General features: G+C 41.8%; 1 protein-coding gene across 2 annotated transcripts in view; it reads left to right on the forward strand.

Annotated features, from left to right (window-relative positions):
• The first annotated feature begins 302 nt into the window (after positions 1-302).
• MICOS10 (mitochondrial contact site and cristae organizing system subunit 10) overlaps positions 303-22645 on the forward strand; it is a 31437-nt gene continuing 9094 nt past the window's right edge. The window contains exon 1 of one of the 2 annotated variants that reach the window (XM_012440045.3): positions 303-443. In XM_012440045.3, the coding sequence (XP_012295468.1) occupies positions 380-443 (64 nt within the window). In that variant the 5' untranslated portion in view covers positions 303-379. The remainder of the gene's footprint in view (positions 444-22645) is intronic. The other variant, XM_012440044.2, reaches the window with a different exon arrangement.

The following is a 22645-nucleotide window of genomic DNA, read 5'->3' on the forward strand; positions in this document are numbered from 1 at the left end:
TAATGAATGAATAAATCAAGTGCTGTGCCCTCTATTGCCCGGGGGATTTCTTGCCCGGGGGACTGGGCCAATGTCGCGCGTTGGTACGGAGGAAAGGCCTGGACAGGGCTCGGGGTGACGCCTAGGAAACTGTCAGCCTCGCAATCCTGAGGCTCAGCCCCAAGGTCAGGGTCACCTCGAGCCTCCAGAGCCGACTCGTCACCCTGACGACCAACTGAAAAAAAGCCGGAAGGGAGGGAAACAGCGAATTATCTCGCGATATCTGGAGCGTTTGCGCTGGCCTTCCTGGCCTGGAACTTGTTTCCAGCTCTCGCGAGACTTGCGGGAGTTGGAGCGCGGGGGCAGGTTGAGAGGAAAGCTGGAGGCGCGGGTGGGGAACATGTCGGAGTCGGAGCTCGGCAGGAAGTGGGACCGGTGTCTGGCGGATGCGGTCGTGAAGATAGGTAAGGGTTCTTCTCGCCCCGGCACGCCCGGCCGGTTTCCAAGCTGCCGGCTCCAGGCTGAGCTGCCCAGGAGGGCTGAAGGGAAGCCTCACGGGAGGTCAGGCCACCCGGCCTGTTCCGGCCCCTCCGGCCAAGGCGAGCTGCCCGAGCCCCGGCGGGAGGTCACTCGGGCGATGGGCACAGGCCCCAGGAGCCGGGGCAGCCGCCCTGGTGGGGGTGGTGGTGGTGGAGTTGCAGCCCTGAGGAGGTGGTCGGGGTTGGCAGGTGGGTCGCAGAGCTCTTGAATGGAAGACAGTGTCGGGGCACACCCTCGTGCCAGAGCCGCGGGGTTCTCCTCCCGGGTGCTGCATCCCTTGGCATGCGGCGGGGAACCGGCTCAGGAGCCCACGCTGCTCCCCGGCGGAAACCAGTGCCTTCTGGAGAAGGTCACCTGGAGCATTTCATAGACACCGCCAGGCCCTGATGCGACTAGCTGTCATTCCCGACTTGTCACCTATTTATTTGCATCAGAGTAGTCTGGGGCCTGGACTTAGAGACAGAGGGATGATGATCTGGAATGAGAATTGCGCTGGAAAGTAACCAGTTGTTCACGTTCAGACCTTAATGGAACCCTGCGTAGTCCTTTAACACGTGCTTAGTGACGGCACAAATTATGAAGTCACTGTATGGCGGGGAGGAGAGAGGAAACTCGTTTATTGAGCGTATGTTGTCTTCATTGTGCGAAATAAACTTTTTACAGGTTATGAAATGGAGAGTCAGGTGAGGAATTTGCCCACAGTCACATCTAACAAATGGCAAAATTAGGGATTTAACCCACGTTTTTTGGGGTCAAGTCCCATGCTCCTTCGATACTAATTTTTATTATCCAAATGTGATATTTTTGTGTGATAGTCTTGGGGTGTTTAAGAGGATTTAGGATTGTGTCTTTGAATGAAAATATTGAGAAATAAGTTTGCAAACTCTATGAGAGCAGGGATGTTTTCTGATTTCGTCACTGCTGCATCCCCGGCCCCTAAAAGAGTGCTTAATAAAAATTGTAGAGTGAGTCAATAAATGAAACAGTTTATCACTTACCATTTCACCTCTGAATTCAGCACTTACCAGTCAAGTGATTTGGGGCAAGTTATTTAACGTTTCTGTGCCTGTTTCCTATTGGGAAATTGGCAGTAATAATTATTACTGTCCCGTAGACTGTTGGGAGGATTAAATGAGTTAGTTTGTGTAAAGGCTTGAATATGGATCACTTAGGTGTGGGTTATTTTGAAAGCAGCTAAACGGTCACTTTTGTTTCGTTACTGTTAACAGCTTGCAGTGCAGAGAGAAGACTTAACACCTAGATATGAAATGACCAAAGTAATTACTAGACAATGTCATGTAGTTAAAAATGGGGTTTGAGCTGGACGAAGTAATCCCAGCACTTTGGGAGGCTGAGGCGGGCAGATCATTTGAGATCAGGAGTTGGAGACCAGCCTGGGCAACAAAGTGAGACCCTTCTTTTAACAAAAAGAAAAAGAAGGAGCTTTGGAAGTCGACAGAGCTGGGTTCAAATCATCCACTCTCTCTTCTCGCCCATCCTTACTAATTTTGTAGCTTTGGGTAAGGTCTCTTTCTCAGCTGTGAAATGGTAATAAAAAGAGACTTACCTAAAAGCATTAGGAAAAGTAAAGGACAGAAAAATACATAAGCTACTTAGCACAGTGCCTGGCGCTTTATGTATTCAGTAAATGGTAGTCATAAAAACTGGGTTTAAAAAATTTTTTATGTATTTTATTTATATTTATTTTTAATTAATTAATTAAATTTTTTTTTATATAGAGGCAACGTCTCCCTATGTTGCCCAGGTTGGCCTCTTAACTCCTGGGCTCAAGTGATCCTCCTGCCTCAGCTTCCCAAAATGCTGGGAATATAGACACGAGCCACTGTGCCAGACTCACAATAGTTGTTATTTATTTTTATTTTTTGAAATAGGGTCTCACTCTGTCACCCAGGCTGGAGTACAGTGGTGGGATCTTGGCTCATAGGAACCTCCATCTCTTTGGGCTCAAGTGATCCTCTCATCTCAGCCTCCCAACTAGCTGGGACTACAGTGTGCACCACCATGCTCAGTTAATTTTTGTGTTTTTTTGGTAGAGATGGTGTTTTGCCATGGTCCTCAGACTGGTCTCAAACTTCTGCGCTTAAGTGATCTGCCCTCCTCAGCCTCTCAAAGTGCTGGGATTACAAGCTTGAACCACTGTACCCAGCCAGTAATTGTTGACATTAATATTGTTGTGCTACTCAAGACCACATGAGGCAGTGAGTAGTGTCACTCTGTCTCTCGTGAGTGGAACATTGGTAGGGGTGTGGCACATACTTATGGAGTAAGTAAATGAGGCAAGGTAATATATGATTTCAGGCATAAGTTAACATGAGTGATTCAGATTCTTTTGCTGTAGGGTTGAATATTAAGTGAGTGGAGGGATGGGCTCAGGTCATTCAGTAAGAGTGTGGCAGGGCCTTCAACTGACCTTTGTAGAATGGCTTGGGATTGATTAGTCAGGATGGAAGAAGAACTGGAGCAAAGGCCAACTTGGATTTTTATGAGGAGTAAATCGAAGCACAGAGAGGCTAAATAGCCAGAAGTGGAGGAGCTAGGGTTAGAACCCAGGCATCCTAATTTCAGTGCAAAGAGGGCTGATTTAGGTGGAGTCAGAACTGTGAAATGTCTTAGAGAGATTCCATTTTATCTTAGAGGTGTTTGAGTTGCCTGTTGACTTTTTCACATGCATTCTGCATGTCAGCACCTCTGCCTTAAAAATTTCCTTCCAGGGCTCACTAGGCAGAGGCTAGTGGGGAATCATGGGATGGTTTCAAGCAACAAATATTTATTGAGCTATGCGTCAAGTCAGTGGGCAAATAGAGAAGCTTAAGACATTTCACTGCCCTCAATGGAATTGATGTGATGTATTAGGTTGCCATTTAAAAAAAAAAAAACGGCAAAGACTGCAGTTATTTTGTGCCAACCTAGTAAATGAAATTTTGGTATGATTGTTCTGGCAGAATGAATTTGGAGTGGAGGAAACTAGCGGTACTGTGATTGTGAGGTGATAAAAGTCTGACCTGTTAGACTGGAATAAATGGGTATATTTGAGAAATTTCGAACTTTTTTTCCTATCTGTGAAATAAGGGAGTTGTCCTGTTGGTGATGGGCCGAGACGGCAGAAGAGAGAAGAGGCAGGGGAGGCTTTAGTCTGAGTGGTCTTTGAGACCATGAATGTGGATGCTCTTCTACAGTGAGTGTATTGCTTCCTGTTTTCTCTAGGTAGTGAGGTTCTGGAACTCTTTAAACCTCTTTGGCTGCTTGCTTTTCTGGTATTTCAAAAGAGAGATGGAGACTCAGGGAATGGCAGCCTATCGTAAGATAGATAAGAGGTTTGGTGGAAGATACAGACAGGAAGAAAAGGCCAATGCAGGCTTTCAGCTCCATCTTAATAATTTCATTGTGGGTTTTGTTGTTGTTTTTAAGATAGGGTCTCACTCTGTCACCCAGGCTGGAGTACAGTGATGCAATCACAGCTCACCGCAGCCTCAACCACCAGGGCTCAGGTGATCCTCCCACCTCAACCTCCTGAGTAGCTAATCTATAGGTATGCACCACCACACCCATCTAATTTTTATATTTTTTATAGAGGTGGGGTTTCACCATGTTTCTCAGGCTGGTCTTAACTCAGGGTCCAAGCAATCCACCTACCTTGGACTCCCAGCATGCTGGTATTACAGGCATGAGCCACCACACCTGGTCCGTCTTGATAATTTCATACTCTGGCTTGGGAGAGGCTGAAGGGAAGCCATGGTGAATGGACAACAACTTCTCTGAGTCCTTCTGTGTTTGGTTGTCTTATACCTAAAGTGTTTTGCTTCCAGAGTTCACCAGGGTTATTTTCCCACCAGCTTGCTGTAAGATGACTATTATAATCACTTGTGTTTAGCATAGATGTTGTATAGCTGAGTTAAATAGCTTTCTTAAGTGTGTACTTTAGGCACTGGTTCTTTAAAAAAGTATTCTTCAAGGATCTTTTCACCTGAGGCTTGAATAATATCTTAATAGAAAGTTATCATATGATTTTGTCCTGTAGGAAGAGATACATTTATTTATAAATACCCTTGCCCCCATTACTATCTTAAGAAAAACAATTCTAGGCCAGGTGCAGTGGCTCATGCCTGTAATCCCAGCACTTTGGGAGTCTGAGGTAGGAAGATCTCTTGAGCCCAAGAGGTGGAGACCAGCATGGGCAATATAGTTAGATCCCGTCACTGCAAAAAATATATATATTAGCTGGGTGTGGTGGCATATACCTGTGTACCAGCCACTTGGGAGGCTGAGGTGGGAGAATCGCTCGAGCCTAGAGGTTGAGGCTGCAGTGGGCTGTGATCGCACCACTGTGCACTCCAGTCTGGATGACAGAGCAAGACCGTATCTAAAAAAAAAAAAAAAAAAAAGACAAAAGAAAAGCAGTTCTATTTTACCTGTCAATTCAGGTTTTAAAATATCTATTTATTTTGTATCAAATAGTGTAGACGAATAGATGATTTCTCGTATGGTTTGACCTGATAAATTAAGCCAGTGGATCCAAAAACAACAGCAAAAATTAAAACCCGTATTGCCCTCTTCTTGGAAGGGAACTCTGAGTGATGGGCACAGTGGGCCCTTATTTGTTCCACATCTGCTTCTCTTTTTTCCTTTCTTTCAGCCCTTGGTCCTTTCTTTTCCTTTATTCCTGTCACATTTTAACCCTTCTTTTTGACCTCTGTTCTTGTTCCTGCCACTGCCAGCACATACATTGATTGCCTAGTTCATCTATAAAAGTTTGACATTGATAGGTCTTTTTTCCTTAGTAACCCTGTTAGCATTTAAGAAGTTCCTAGGTTTCCTATTTATTTTTTATCACATTTTTCTTAATAGCATGTTTCACCATTTGAAATTTGTAATTGGTTTCTTTACTTGAGTGTTCCTTCTCCGTGGAATGTAAACGTCCTAAGAACCAGAGGCTGTTTTGTTCACTGTTGATCCGCTAACCCCTGGTTTAGAGGAAAAAATTATTGTTAAATGAATGACATGTATTGCTGACAATTTTGTAGACTGTTCTCTGCCCATATTTGCTACTCAGCGTGTGTTTATTTTATTTATTTATTTATTTTTTTTATAAATGAGACGGGGTTTCTCCATGTTAGTCAGGCTGGTTTTGAACTCCCAACCTCAGGTGATCCACCCGCTTTGGCCTCCCAAAGTGCTGGGATTACAGACGTGAGTCACCACGCCCAGCCTCAGCGTGTGTTTATTAACTGAATGAATTAATATTTAATGCAAAAAATCCCAGTAAAGTAGATTTCTGCCAGTTCACATGTTTGATCATGTATCCTTGTGTTCTTGGGACTTATACCAACTTTTAATTTCATCTGGGAATGTAAATTACTGTCAGTAGATCTTAATATTAAAGTAGTATTAAAAATGTTGGGGAGTAGTCAACTGAGAAACATAAACCAGAGAGCACTTTGTATTTAAAAAAGTAGAGGGATGATGTTGGTTTAAGTGGTAGTGCCAAAGTCTCATTGCAGGAAATTAAAAAGGAGTGAAGAATATTACATTTTATGAATGGCATGTTCCGTTAGTTTCATGTGAATGCGTCATTAATGGGTTTTGCTTATTTTATGGATTTACTTTTAAGTTTTATCAGATTTATTGAATGCTCTGGCTTGCTTTCTCCACTCAGTTCAAGAGCTGTGGTATTTATTTTCCTTATATGTATGGGTAATTTGTCCTAGTACCCATGAGCATGAATAAGTCACACATTTCTTGTTAGTGAGACAAGAAGACATAGTGTCTTATCAACATAGGAGAGTTAATAGTTCTGGTCTCCACAGAGCTGATGTCCTCAGCTTGGGCTTGTCACCCTGGACTGGATGGGAAGTTACGTCTGTTTTCAGTTTCCCAAGGAAAATAAGATTTTAGGAGATGAGAAAAGTCACAGACTTCCAGGGGCTGCTTCCCTGTGGTTTGAGAATTTATGAGCCCCACAAGTGTGGGTCACAGAAGCCCTGTCATTGCCTTCAGAGTCCTGGTACAACTTACTTTTGAATGCCAAAGGCTAGCACTGGCAGGCTGTGTACCTCTTGACCAAGTTAATGTTGCTTGTGTGACAGCAGCCAGGCCTCAGACCATGGATTTGCCAGAGGATGCTTTGAGGACAATCTGATTCCAGTACTTCGTGGATTCATACGGAGGTCCTGGGAATCCCTAATGGGACTTGGAAAGCTTTAAAATTGGCTGTGTCTCTTTTCCCATTGTTTTGCTCCAATGTGAGACCAGAGTAAGGAATATCTAGTCTTACTAATTCACGTATTAGCCTGGAATTCTAGTTTATTCTAAAAGAATTCAGGTTGTGTGGCAGTTCTGTGTTTTAGCATTTGAAGAAATTCATTGAATGGTAAGCTGAAGAGTGACACAGTTGAATTTTTGATGTCAGAAAAACCATTGATGAGAATAAATCAGAGGACTAGCTAGGATGAAGGCAGGGAGGAGATGTCATGGTGGAGGGAAACTCCCAAAGCTATGAGAGTTTCCTGAAACAGGCTGTCCTGGCAAGCCAGGTGTGTCAAGCACAACAGTGTTTTCCATTATCTTAGTAGTAAGGAAAACGGCAAGCCATGGACATTTCCAAGCAGCCCCTAGAATATATTCAGTTCAGTGAACTGTGGCAGCATACACAGGCATTTTTTTCTTTTCCTCAGTTTTTTCATTAGAAATAAATGTACCAGTAAATACCTCTCAGCCTCAGTTTTCTTATCAATAAAATGATAGTACTTGCCCCAGAGGGTTGTTGCAAGTGAGGATAAAATGAGATAATCTCTTTAGAGCAGTTAGGATATTGCCTGTACTTAATAAATATTAACCGGAAGCTGGGTGTGGTGGCTCACGTCTGTAATCCCAACACTTTGGGAGGCTGAGGTGGGTGGAACACTTGAGGCCAGGAGTTTGAGACCAGTCTGGCCAACATGGTGAAACCGAGTTTCTACTAGACATACAAATAATTAGCTGAGTGTGGTGGTGCACACCTGTAATCCCAGCTACTCGAGAGGCTGAGGCATGAAAATCGCTGGAACCCAGGAGGTGGAGGTTGCAGTCAGCTGACATTGCTCCACTGCACTCCAGCCTGGGCAACAGAGCAAGACTCTGTTGCAAATAAATAAATAAAAACTGGAGGCTGTAGCTGAAGAGTAGAGCTAAAAGAGTTAAAATAATTAACACATTTACTCTGATCTTGGCTATTGTGGGTCATAGGTGAGTCTTATTGTGGGTCTTGGCTATTGTGGGTCTGACAATCAGTATTCAAGTTTATATATATAATAGTAATCATTAGTGTATACTTCTTGAAACAATTTAATACCAGGTGTTTTGCCTTGGCAGGAGGTGTGGTACGCAGGTAAATAGGCAGTGGCCCTACCCTAGAGGGGCTTATTACCTTGAGAAACATGAAAAGGATGAAGGACATTTGAGCCCCATTTTGGAGAATATGTAGACATTTAATAGATGGAGTAGGTGGGGGAGTGTGTTTCAAGCTTTGGAAGTGTCCCAGAAGAGAGAGATACTTTGGTTCCTTCTGGGAATGATGAGAATGACCATCACTTGTTGAGCACTTAGCTGCATGCCAGGCACAGTGCTAAGCATGTTATATTTTACATCGTTATCGCATATCTTTGTAAGTTATTTTCTCCATTTTTACAATGGAAGCTCACAGTGGCAGAATCCCTCCTTTTGGATCACAGGCTACAGCTGCAAGGGTAGGAAGGTGAACCCCATTCTTGCAGCTATCACATGTTAATGCAGGAGATTTTATCCTTTAGGGGTTAAAGGACTTTTGTGGGGAGGGGCAAAAGATGAGGCAGGAAAGGCAGAAGGGGTACAGGAAGTTACAGAGATTCTTTAAACTACTTTGTTGAGATATATTTCATGCCATAAATTTTCCTATTTAAAATGTACAATTTTAGTTTATTCACCAAATTGTGTAATTATAATCACAATCTAATTTTAGAATATGTTTAGCTTCCCCCAAAAGAAATGCTGGACACAGTTGCTCCTGTTCCCAAACTCTCACCCCTACCTTAGTCCCAAGCAACCACCAATCTACTTTTTGTCTCTGTGGAATTTCCTATTCTGGACATTTTACCTAAATAGAATTATATAATATGGAGTCTTTTGTATCTGGCTTCTTTCACTTAGGTAATGTTTTCAGTATTCATCCGTGTTGTAGCATTTGTCTGCTCATCATTCTTTTTTGTTACCAAATAACGTTGTGTGGTATGTTTGTACTGCATTTTGTTTATCCAATTGTCAGTTGGTGGACATTTCATTTGTTTACACTTTTTAATTTTATGAATAATGCTGCTGTCATCAAGTGTACATGTTTTTGTTTTGTTTTGAGATGGGATCTGTGTTGCCCAGGCTAGTCTCAAATTCCTGGGCTCAAATGATCCTCCTGCCTCAGCCTCCTGAGTAGCTCAGATTACAGGTGCACGATACAGTGCCCAGCCCCCCAATTTTTAGGTGGCCATGTTTTCATTTCTCTTGGATATATACGTAGGAGTGGAATTGCTTGGTTGTGTGGTAACTCTGTGTTCAGCCTTTGAAGAAATTCATTGAACGGTAAGCTGAAAAGTGACATGATTGAATTTCTGATTTCAGAAAGATCACTGAAGTGACGAGAATGAATCAGAGAGTGCTAGGATGTGGGGGCAGAAAGATAGTTCAGTATAATATTGCAAAATCTTGCCAAAGATGAGATGATCAAATGAGAGGAAGCATGAACTAAGATGAGAGCAGCAGGAGCGGAAAAGAGAGATATAATGGTGCTAATACAGAGGTTATATTTCTAGAACTTGAAATGCAGGCTCAGGAGTGGGAGGAGCCAGGTGATGCCAAGCCTACATAAATGAGCATGGTGTTGCTTTTGACAAGGGGGGTAGTAACATTTTGTAGTTTCTTAATTTCTGGTATGTCTTGAGATAGGTCACTAATTATATGCAGCTCAGTTAAGAGAGACGAAAGTTACTGGTTTGTCATGTATTCGTCTTCATGAAAAGAAAGGATTTGGCCTTGCTTCTTCCTTGTTAAGAAAGTAGGTGTGGTGGCTCACACCTGTAATCCCAGCACTTTGGGAGCCTGAGGCGGGTGGGCCACCTGAGTTCAGGAGTTTGAGACCAGCCTGGCCAACATGGTGAAACCCCATTTCTAGTAAAAATATAAAAATTAGCTGGGTGTGGTGGCGCATGCCTGTAATCCCAGCAACTCAAGAGGCTGAGGCAGGAGAATTGCTTAAACCTAGGAAGGGGAGGTTGCAATGAGCTGAGATTGTGCCATTGCACTCCAACCTGGGCAACAGAGTGAAACTATGTCTCAAAAAAAAAAAAAAGAAAATAGGACAGTAAAAGACTTAGCAACCGACTTGCCTTAGAATTAGAATTAACCAGCAGATTTTGTGTATTCATTCGATAAGCAAGTATAGTTAAATCGCTTGAAGCCATTTTAATGTTTAAAAAATACTGAAAGAAACCATTGAAAAGTCATGGAAAAAGAAAGCAAATTATTGTTTTTCTGTAAGTATCAGTTCATCTGATAGATGTGGGTTACCACAAAGCATTGGTGGCTCACCAGAAATTGCCTGTTGGTAACCTGTGTTTGCAAACTGATACCTCTCTATTTCATGGAGTGATATCAATTAGGTTATACTTAAATACTTCAAAGGCTTTTGGTTGTTTATTGGTTTGGTTTTAAATTAGTACGTGTTAATTGTAGAATTGGGTAGCGACATTTTGTTTGCTTTATGTATATTTAAACAATGTGACCAAAAGTACTTTTTCCATTTGCAGCAGCAATATGAATAATGGAACATTTTGACCTTCTAGAGAAGTATTTTCTGTTTGTATTACAGAATAATGTAATTAAGCGCTATATGGAACTTGAAAACATACTTAAATTTTTGTTCTGGCTGTGGTTTTATGCTTTCCTAAAATGTGGCCTGTAACAGTTTATTAGTAAATATGCTGAATTGCTTTCTTTGGCAAGTGCATGTCAGTATTGAATCCAAGTGAAAACACAAATATTTGCTTATAAAAGTTGTTTGGTGTAGTAATATTTTTACTATGGCCACTGACCCACTAGTGAAATGTTAGGGCATTGCTAGACTGGATCCTGTTTATTTAAAGGCCAGGAGAAGGAGAGAAAGAGAAAGCTAACATTAATTGAATGCCTATTAATGTACCATCATATATGGTACACTATTACCTCTTTTTTGCTTTTTTCCAACTCAGGAAGTTTATATTTTCTCTGTTTTTCCAGCAAGAAAAGTAATGCTCAAAGAAGTTTATAGAAATTGAGAAACTGATTTTTAAATCTCTGAAAATGTGACAATCCAAAATAGCCAAAGCAATTTTTAAAAAGAAACAAGGCTGAGATTCTTTTTTTCTTTTTTGAGACGGAGTCTTATTCTGTTGCCCAGGCTGGAGTGCAATGGTGCGATCTCGGTTCACTGCAACCTCTGCCTCCCGGGTTCAAGTGATTCTTCTGCCTCAGCCTCTCGAGTAGCTGGGATTAGAGACGCGCACCACCACACCCTGCTAACTTTTTAGTATAGATGGGGTTTCGCCATGTTGGCCAGGCTGGTCTCGAACTCCTAACGTCAGGTGATCTGCCCGCCTCAGCCTCCCAAAGTGCTGGGATTACAGGTTTGAGCCACTGCACCTGGCTGAGATTTTTATATTGGCTAATTTTAAGACTTACAGTAGAGAGATCCAAGATGGCTGACCACTAGCAGCTCGGGCACGTAGCTCCCAGTGAAAGCGCAGAGAACGAGAGGACGCCACACTTTCAGACGAATATTTGTAGCTCACGGACCAGGAGATTCCCAGCGGAGGAGCTCCATGGGTCGCCAGAGCGACTCTTGTGGCCGGCGCGGCAGTTTTGCTGGCGCCTTAAAGCAGCAGTTCTTGGTGCAGAGTCCAGAGATTCCTGGGCAGAAAGTCACCATCAATCTTAACACCGCTGTCTTGGCCGGCGCAGTGGATTGCTCAGATTTCGGCGCTGGGAATCAAAAAGTTGGACGTCCGCTCAGAGACCTAGTTAGAAAGTCGGTAATTACAAAGACAACAGACGGATACATATATAATGAAGGGAAGAAACCAGCCTAAAAAGGCAGAGAATACTCAAAATCAGAATGCCTCTCCCTCTACAGGGGATCGCAATTCCTCATCAGTAACGGAACAAGGCTTAATGGAGAACGAGTGTGTTCCAATAACAGAAGCAGGTTTCAAAATGTGGGTGATGAGAAACTTCTGTGAATTAAAAGAACTTGTTCTAACCCAATGCAAAGAAACCAAGAACCTTAAAAAAAGGTTTGACGAAATGCTAACGAGAATGGACAATTTAGAGAGGAATATAAGTGAATTGATGGAGCTGAAAAGCACAACACGAGAACTTCGCGAAGCATGCACAAGCTTAAACAGTCGAATTAATCAAGCAGAAGAAAGGATATCAGAAGTCGAGGACCAGCTCAGTGAAATGAAACGAGAAGACAAGATTGGAGAAAAAAGGATAAAAAGGAATGAGCAAAGTCTCCAGGAAATATGGGACTATGTGAAAAGTCCTAATCTACGTTTGATAGGTGTACCTGAATGTGATGAAGAGAATGAATCCAAGTTGGAAAATACTCTTCAGGACATCATTCAGGAAAACTTTCCCAACTTAGCAAGGCAAGGTAATATTCAACTCCAGGTAATACAGAGAACACCACAAAGATATTCTTCAAGAAGACCAACCCCAAGGCACATAATTGCCAGATTTATTAGGGTTGAAATGAAGGAGAAAATACTAAGGGCAGCCAGAGAGAAAGGTCAGGTTACCCACAAAGGGAAATCTATCAGACTCACAGCAGATCTCTCAGTAGAAACCCTACAAGCCAGAAAAGAGTGGGGACCAATATTTAACATCCTTAAAGAAAAGAACTTTCAACCCAGAATTTCCTATTCAGCCAAACTAAGCTTTATGAGCGAAGGAAAAATTAAGTCTTTTGCGAACAAACAAGTACTTAGAGAGTTCACCACCACCAGGCCTGCTTTACAAGAGCTTCTGAAAGAAGCACTATACATATAAAGGAACAACCAATATCAGCCTTTCCAAAAATATATTAAAAAGCAAAGAACATTAATACAATGAAAAATTTACATCAACTAATGGGCAAAACAGCCACCTAGCATCAAACGCCAGTATTAAACTTATATATATTTCAATTGGATAAAAAGCCAAAACCCATCGGTATGCTGCATCCAGACCCATCTTATATGCAACAATACACAAAGACTCAAAGAGAAGGAGGAAGATTTACCAACCAGAGAGTAAAAATAAACAAATAAACAAAAAGCAGGAGATGCAGTTCTCGCCTCTGATAAAGTAGACTTTAAAGCAACAAAGATCAAAAGAGGCAAAGAAGGACATTACATAATGGTAAAAGGATCAATGTAACAAGAATAGCTAACGATTCTATAGATCAACGAGATAGAAAATTAACAAGGATATTCAGGACTTGAACTTAGACCCGTAACAAGTAAACTTAATAAACATTTATAGAACTCTCCACTTCAAATACACAAAACATACATTACCACCTCACACCTATTCCAAAAGTGACTATATAATTGGAAGTAAATCACTCCTCAGTAATCGCATAGCATTTCATAGGTTTAAATGAAATACTGGTTGGCTGTTTGTTTGTTATCTTCTTCCCTTATTCCTTCCTGACTACATCATTAAGTATAATTATCAGTATACAAGAGGTTTTCAATACCCATTACTAAATTGCATTCTAGACTGGGCAAGAAAGCAATACTCCCATTCTCTCTCCCTCTTTCTTTTCCTTTTTCCTCCTCCCCATTCTCTCTCTCTCTTTCTCTTCCTTTTTCCTCCTCCCCATTCTCTCTCTCTCTTTCTCTTTAATAAAAAAAAAAAAAAAAAAAGACTTACAGTAAAACTAATGGACCATGTTGGAGAAGAGATGCACATATAAATCAGCAGACTAGGATAAAGTCCAGAAATAGACCCATAAATATACAGTCAATTCATTTTTGACAAAGCAATTTAATGGAGAAGGAAAATCTTTTCAACAAACCATGCTAAAACAACTAGGTATCCATATAGAGAAAAAAATGAGCCTCACTTAAAAGGATCATAGGGCTAAATATAAAAACTGAAACTATGAAATCTATAAGAGAAAATCCTTTGTGACCTTGGGGTCCAAAAAGATTTTGGGGGATACAAGTGGGGTGCAGTGTCTCATGCCTGTAATCCCAGCACTTTGGGAGGCTGAGGCAGGTGGATTACGAGGTCAGGAGTTTGAGACCAGCCTGGCCAATGTAGTGAAACCCCATCTCTACTAAAAATACAAAAATTAGCTGGGCATGGTGGCGTACACCTGTAGTCCCAGCTACTTGGGAGACTGAGGCAGGAGAATCACTTGAACCTGGTAGGTGGAGGTTGTGGTGAGCCAAGATTGTACCACTGTACTCCAGCCTGGGCAACAGAGTAAGACTCCATTTCAAAAAAAAAAAAAAAAAAAAAATTGGGGGGGATACAAAAAGTAAAAGTTTCAAAGAAAAAACTGATATGCTGGATTTGATAAAAATTAAAAACCTTTGCTCTTTGAATGGCAACATTAAGAGAACAAAAAGACAAGCCACAGAATGGGAGAAAATATTTGTAGTACATATATCTGATAAAGGGCTTAGAATACATATAAAGATCTCTTAATTTTAATTTTTTATTTTATTTTTTTTTTGGTAGACTCAGGGTCTCACTATATTGCTCAGGCTACTACTTCTGGCCTCATGCAATCCTCCTGCCCCAGCCTCCCAAAATTTTGCAATTAAGATGTGAGCCACTGCTCCCAGCTTTTTTTTTTTTTTTTTTAATGGAATCTCATTCTGTTGCTCTGGCTGGAGTGTGGTGGCACAGTCACAGCTCACTGCAGCCTCAGCCTCCCACTTCAGCCTCCTAAGTAGCTGGTACTACAGGTGCATGCTACCACATCAGGCTAATCTAAAAAATAATAATAATAAATTTAATCAGAAGAAGACAACACATTGGTAAAATTATACCAATAGCAGATAAGCACACAAAGAAATACTTAAAATCAGTGGCTGTTAGGGAAATGCAAATTAAAATCATCAGGTAAACCTACATACCCATTAAAATAGCTAATATATATTTTTTTCTTTTCAGACGGAGTCTCACTCCGTTGCCCAGACTGGAATGTAGTGGCTTGATCTCGGCTTACTGCAACCTCTGTCTCCCTGGTTCAAGCACTTCTAACTGTTTGACAGTTTCTTACAAAGTTAAGCATATGATATAGATAAAGAGAATTGAAAACGTGTCCACACGTGTTCATAGCAGCTTTATTTGTAAGAGTTAAAAACTGGAAACAACTCAGATATCCATCAGTTGGTTAATGGAAAAACAAAATGTGGAGTATCAGTAATAAAAGGAAACCAACTACTGTTAACCTACAACAACATGGATGCATTTCAGAATCATTTTGTTGAGTGATAGAAGCTGGACACAAAGGAGTATATATTGTGTGATCCCATTTACATATAAATTTCTAGGAAATACAAACTAGTCTAATGAAGTAAAGGAAAGGGGGTAAAAACAGAATAATTAGAATGACTAAAAAAGCATAGCCCAGCCAGGCACTGTGACTCATGCCTGTAATCCCAGCACTTTGGGAGGCCAAGGTGGGTGGATCACGAGGTCAAGAGATAGAGGCCATCCTGGCCAACATGGTGAAGCCCTGTCTCTACTAAAAATACAAAAATTAGCTGGGTGTGGTGACACACACCTGTAGTCCCAGCTACTCGGGAGGCTGAGGCAGAAGAATTGCTTGAACCCGGGAGGCAAAGGTTGCAGTTGCGTCACTGTACTCCAGCCTGGTGACAGAGCAAGACTGTCTCAAAAGAAAAGAAAAAAAAAAAAAAGCATAGCTCATAATTCTTAGGTCTTGTAAACTTGTCATTTTTTTAAAAATAGAAAGTAGAGAATGTTTTAAAATGCTCTTTAGATAGATAGCGCAAAAGAAACAAGAAAGAAAGGATAAATGAGTACAAATCAGAAAAAATGTTGGAGGCGCTAGATAAACGAGGAGGTGGTTTAAGAAAGCAAATCGAAGCCACCCCTTTGCCCCTACCACCATTGTTTTGTTTGTTTTTGAGACAAGGCCTTACTCTGTTGCCCAGGCTGGAGTACAGTGGCGCAGTCATGGCTCACTGCAACCTCTGCCTCCTGGGCTCAAGTGATCCTACTGCCTCAGCCTCCTAAACAGCTGGGATTATAGGCTTGCACCACCATGCCCAGCTAGGAGATTGATCTTAACGGATACTGAGAGATGAGGTGTATTTGGGAGGAATTGAAATCCAGTGCTTTTACTTCAATTTTCTTTATCCAACCTAAGCCATTAGGATGGTTAGGATAATTTATAATTATCGTAACACTCTGACATAATTGTCGACAGATTTGTAGACTTACCTTACTTTGACAAATGTTTACAAGTTAGAACAAATGTTTCTCATTGTTTGTCAGAACCTGCACATATATACCACTCAGAATTCCTGTTTGATAGATTTTAAATGATTAACTAAAGCAAATGATTTAAGCAACATAATTTACTTTTTACAGGAAAGTAGTCTTAAAAAAGCTACTAGTTTCTTGGCATCATTTCAGATGACTAAATTGAAATTTATTTGCTGTAGGAATTTTTTCTTTCTTTGATTCTTTGTTTCTTTTTTTTTTTTTTTTTTTTTTTTTTGAGACAGGGTCTCACTCTGCTACCCAGGCTGGACGGCTAGAGTGCAGTGGCACGTTCTTGGCTCACTGCAACCTCCACCCCCCAGGTTTGAGCAATTCTCCTGCCTCAGTCTCCCAAGTAGTTGGGATTACAGGTGCCCACCACCATGCCTGGCTAATTTTTTTGTATTTTTGATAGAGGCAGGGTTTAGTGTTTCACCATGTTGGCCAGGCTGGTCTCAAATTCCTGACCTCAAGTGATTTCCCCCCACCACAGCCTCCCAAAGTGCTGGGATTACAGGCATGAGCCACTGCTCCCAGTCAAAATTTTTTATTTCTTTACTATTTCAGAATAGACCTGTATGTGAAAAACCATGAGCTTGTGAGCTCATAAATATCCTATTCTGATTAAAAGCAAAAATATATTACTGTTTCAATCTCATATTTTGTCTTGACACTAAAACAAATTCTACTAATTCTGTGTATTTCCAGAAAATATTAGGAAGACTTACCTTTCTCTTTATTACAGCTGCCACTTGATTTTTTTTTTCTTTTTGAGACAGGATCTTACTCTGTCACCCAGGCTGGAGTGCAGTGGCACAATCCCATCTCACTGCAGCCTCGACCTCCTAGACTCCAGTGAACTCCTGCCTTGCCCTCTCAAAGTGCTGGGATTACAGGTGTGAGCCACCATACCTGGCCTCAACTTGAAATTTACTTTAGCTTATAACTTTTACTTTAGAAGATGTTTTTAGGCCAGATGCGGTGGCCCACGCCTGTAATACCAGCACTTTGGAAGGCCAAGGCGGGCAGATCAATTGAGGTCAGGAGTTCAAGACCAGCCTGGCCAACATGGTGAAATGCTAAACCCTGTCTCTACTAAAAATAGCAAAAATTAGCTGGGCATGGTGGCATACGCCTGTAGTCCCAGCTACTTGGGAGGCTGAGGCAGGAGAATCACTTGAATAGGGAGGCGGAGGTTGCAGTGAGCTGAGATTGTGCCACTGCACTCCAGCCTGGCGACGGAGCAAGACTCCATCTCAGGAAAAAAAGGTGTCTTTTTCTTCACTCAGTTTATGAAAGCTAAATTTTTGGTTTTCTAATGTATGCATGTTCAGGGATTTGGAGAGGGGTTTTTTGGTTTTGTTTTGTTTTTTGATATGGAGTCTCACTGTCGCCCAGGCTGGAGTGGAATGGTGTGATCTTGACTCACTGCAGCCTCCACCTTCTGAGTTCAAATGATTCTCCTCCCTCAGCCTCCTGAGTAGCTGAGATTATAGGTGTGTACCACCACACCCGGCTAATTTTTTTGTATTTTTTAGTACGGATGGGGTTTCACCATGTTGGTCAAGCTGATCTCAAACCCCCCTGACCTCTTGAGCCACCATGCCCAGCCCAGAGAGGTTTTTTTATGGAGTTTGGTAGAGTAGTGCAGCCTTTAAGAAAGACTAGCCAGGCGTGGTGGCTCACGCCTGTATTCCCAGCACTTTGGGAGGCCAAAAAGGCAGGTGGATCACTTGAGATCAGGAGTTCAAGACCAGCCTGGCCAACATGGTGAAACCCTGTCTCCATTAAAAATACAAAAATTAGCCGGGTGGGAGGCACACGCTTACAATCCCACCTACTCAATTGGGAGGCTGAGACCTGAGAATCACTTGAACCAGGAGACGTAGGTTGTAGTGTGCCAAGATCACACCACTGCACTCCAGCCTGGGCAACACAGTGACACTCTGTCTCAAAAAAGTAAGATTCTAGAGTGCCACTGTACTATCATAGCAGCTGGGTGCTGCTTTCTGACCTTACTGTCCTTGCTAGATTTTAGCAGGCTCTCAGCCTGAAATTCAGGCACGTTCTTTCAACACCTTTTCAAATGCTGACTTGGGATATCATCATTTCTGTCAACACATCTTAAATGCAGAAACGTGGGTATACTTAAAAATATTTGACTGCTTTTTCTGTTTATCTTTGTCCATGAGGCTTTCCAATATACTCTTTCCTATAGATCCCTGACCTATGCATTGTCATTAAGCGTGGTCATTTCCAGCTTCTCAGAAGTTCCTAGTCCTGGTCAAGCCCTTGCTTTTACCTGTGCTGGTTGTCTTCCATACCATCTCTTTCATTTCTGCCTACAATGGAATACAGGAAAGGTTGAGGGAGGGCTGTTGAGAGACCACAGGATACACGATGGTACCATTTCCAGTCAGATGATCTGAGAAGAGTCTGAAGTCTGGACCCTGGCTCCCACTTGCCTTTGCTTTGGGGCTTCAGAAGCCAACTGATGTTTTCCTCTCTGATGGAGGCTTCTTCAGATTTGTATTCATTGCTGCCAGAGTGAACTGCATAAAGTACACATGTGATGTATAGCTTCTCTATTTAATTCTGTCTCTTGCTTCCTTATTGCTTACAGGATAGAGGCCACAATCCTTAGCATGGATGACATAAAAAGTTGTCTTGCTTTATCTCCTACCTCACACTTCATAATTTGGCAGCAGGGAGGTTGTAGCTCCTATCTCTTGCCACTTTCCCTCCCTCTTCCTTCTCTAACCCTCCAGGACAGTTTGGATATCCTCCATAGTGTTCCTTGTACATCTGTTTTTGTCATTGTACCTTGTACTTTGTGGGTATAATTATCAGTTGGTTCCAACACTAGAACAGTGACCTTAGTGCAAGAGCTTATCATTCCCTAGGGCTCCGCATAGTGCCTGACACACAGTAGGTACACAGTTTGTATAATTAAGGAAATGCCCACACATAGCGTTGGCCAGAAGGAAGTTTGGAAGATGTTTAGTTTTCCTGTGGTGGGTTTAAAATTTATTATAATAGCTTCATATGTCTGTGAGGAGGCTACACTGGGAGCAATATAGCGTGGTGATGAAGCATCATGCCTCTGGAGTCGGGCTGCCTGGGCTCACGTTTCAGATGCCTGATCTGAGGCAAGTGATTTCACCTTTCTGTGCCTCAGTATCTCTGAAAATGGGACTCATAAAATAAGTTTACTGTGAAGATTAGATGAGAAAATTTAATCCTTGAGCGTGCTTCGTGATTGCTATTCCCTTTATTTACTATTCCAAAAAACAATATAGATGATATTTTATTTATCTATTTATTCATTTATTTTTGAGGCAGAGTCCCGCTCTGTCACCCAGGCTGCAGTGCAGCGGCATGATCGCAGCTCACTGCAACCTTTGCCTCCCAGGTTCAAGAATCAAGTTATATTTTAGGTTAAGGGAATTTAGTGTTAAAAGATTATCTGATGTCTGTTTTAAATAGCATCAGTGTTTTTTAATTATCCAGGTAGAACTTCTCAGCTTTTTTCTTTGACAGTCTTCTCCCACTCACCTCACCTTATAAAAAAGCCCAGATAAACACAACACACACATACCCCCCCATACACACACTCTCACTTTCTTTCACACATACACACACTCTTTCACACACAGATTCACTCTTCTCTCTCTTAGAGACACACACACACACACACACATCACTCAATCTCTTAATTATTAAGTCCTGTAAATTCTGCCAACAAAATGCTCTTCCTTTCCAAGCAATCCTACACACCTTAGAAGAATCTTCCTAGAGTGGAGCTTCAGTCATGTTACTCCTTCTAAAACACTCTTTAGGGAAGCCCACTGCTGACTGAATGAAGTGCTGCAGACTCAGCTTCTGGTGTCTTCTGCCGAATGGCCCAAGATTCCTTTGTAGCCTCCTTTCCTGCTGTCCTCCAGGATGTGCCTCTTGCTTCAGCTCGATTGGGCTACTCATTTACCTGCACAGCCCTGCTTTTCTGCCATTGAGTGGATTGCGTTCCTGTCCCCGCAAACTCTGGCTGTTAAATGTCTGCCCTTCCTCTGAGACAGCTCAAATGCTACCTTCTTGAAGACTTAAAAAAAATAAATCTTCTTAGTCAAAAGTGTTCCCACTCTCCTTCTCTGAACCCACAGAACACTGTCCTCTCATGCACTGAGGTTTTGCTTTTGGTCAGTTTTTTGGGTAAAATGGACTTCTGACTTCTTACACTTCTTAATCACAAGCTCCCCAGGGAAGAAACTGTCTTGTTTTCTCTCTGACCCTTGCTGAAGCCAGTACTCTTGCCCTTTGGTGCTCAGTAAATATTTGGACTTTTGGTTTGTTCTTGAAATGTTTTTTGTGGGGGAACAAGATGAATCACAGTTACTATATGCAATTTACTGTTTTTCCAAGTGTTTTACACATCTCATGTGGTTTCATCCTCACTATTCCCCAGTTAGAGATGGGCACTGTTAGTATTCTTCTTTGCCATATGCAGAAACCGGCACATGGAGAAGGACTGAGAGACACAGATAGTAAATAATCTAATAGTATTCACAATTGTTTCAACCTGTCCCAAATCCACATAATCTCAGAACTGAAGAATAATCATTGTACAACACTTTTCCTTTTTTTTTTTTTTTTTTTTCCCCCGGACAGGGTCTCACTCTGTTGCCCAGGTTGGAGTACAGTGGCACAATCAGGGCTCACTGCAGCCTTGACTTCCCAGGCTCAAATGATCCTCCCACCTCAGCATCCCCTGATGGGACTACAGGTGTTCACCACCACGCCCTGCTAAACTTCCCATTTTGCAAAGTATAAACACTCTGTACTAGACTGATACTCTCCAAGGATAAAGGAAATCTTCCCCAGTGCCTTTTACTTAATAAATGTTGATCAAGTCAATGTGTGTAAGGGAAATACGTTATTGGTAGTTTCTCCATTGAATTTTTTTTTTTTTTTTTTTGAGATGGAGTTTTGTTCTTATTGCCCAGGCTGGAGTGCAATGGCGCGATCTTGGCTCACTGCAACCTCCACCTCCCAGGTTCAAGTGATTCTCCTGCCTCAGCCTCCAGAGTAGCTGGGATTACCATGTGCCACCACACCCGGCTAATTTTGTATTTTTAGTAGAGACGGGGTTTCTCCATGTTGGTCAGGCTAGTCTCGAACTCCTGACCTCAGGTGATCCACCTGCCTCGACCTCCCAAAGTGCTGGGATTACAGGTGTGAGCTACCGCACCCAGCCACTCTCCATTGACTTTTTTACTTGAATCATAGGAATAGGCAGCAACAAAATAGCTATAATGATGTATAAATAGAATAGAATGAATCCCCAATTCTTATATTTAATTTCACAAAGATGAGAATCCACTTACTGGTGGCATGGATGAGAAGGAGCTTGAGATACTGGAGATTTAGGGGAAAAGGGACTCCATATACCCTTTTCAGCAGTTTATCGGCCTCAGCCCATTTGGATTCATTGTATCTCCAGCCAGTGCACAGAGGGGAGGAAATATTTTCTGGCTTGTTTTGTTGACTATTTCTCATTGATTTTAAGTAATTCAGGTTTTTGTTACCACTTCTATAAGTCAGTCATCTGTGGTTTCTGTTTCCTTGAGGGGCTGCAGAGTAACAGTCATGAATTAACCATGGATAGTGTTAAAATCCAGAGAAACACATTGTTGTCATATGTAATGAGAGACAGTTCCCTTGCTGCTCTGCTGACCTCTCCATGAGGTCTACCTTTGTGTAGGAAAGAGCCATGACTCGGAGTCAGACAACCTGGGTTTGAATTCTACTTTTTATAGGTTTTCATAAGGTTTCATCATAATATGAGGTTTTCATAATAAGCTTTCTAATGTGGTACACTACCTGACACTACAGATGTTAATATCTCCAAAGCACACCCCCTCCTACAAATGTGATCTGTCTTTTATTGTGTTTATCTAAACTGAACAATTTTGTATCTTTTTTTCTCAGCTTCCCTTTAATAATCTTCAGAGCTTCTTCTCATTTTCCTACATACTGTACTCACATGTGCATTAACTAATTATATTTCAGTAAAATGTCTCCAACTATGTTTCTTGTTTTATCCATTCTTGAAAGCTGTTTGGCTGTCAGAATTCTGAAAGTTGAACTAAGTGCTGTACACACTCATTTAAAAGGACCCCTTTTTGGGTTTGGCTTTTCTTGAGCCAGAGCACATCAGTAATGACTCCACAGTTACCTTTCATATCTTTGTTTCTTTCCATTGCCTGGTTTGTTTGCTTGTTCTAATCAGAATCGTGGTAACTGATGTCCACCGAGAAATCCCTGCAGATGTTCAGCCCCTGTCTAGTCCACATAGCCACAGGAAGAGTAACGTCTTGTAAAATAGTCATCTTCTTAGTATGTTTCCTAAATACCTGGTGGCAATGTTGACTTTTGAGAAGCTGATTAATACAGACTAAATTTACCATCTCTGGGTCTTTGGTCTGGCACACTTTCTTGGTTAATTCACATGACTTGGCATTTAGATGTGGACACCTGGGACAGTCTGTCTTTTCCTCAAAGG

This window comes from Aotus nancymaae, unplaced genomic scaffold (assembly GCF_030222135.1).
Source record: "Aotus nancymaae isolate 86718 unplaced genomic scaffold, 86718_ANA_hifiasm-v0.15.2.pri h1tg000053l, whole genome shotgun sequence".
NCBI lineage: Eukaryota > Metazoa > Chordata > Mammalia > Primates > Aotidae > Aotus > Aotus nancymaae.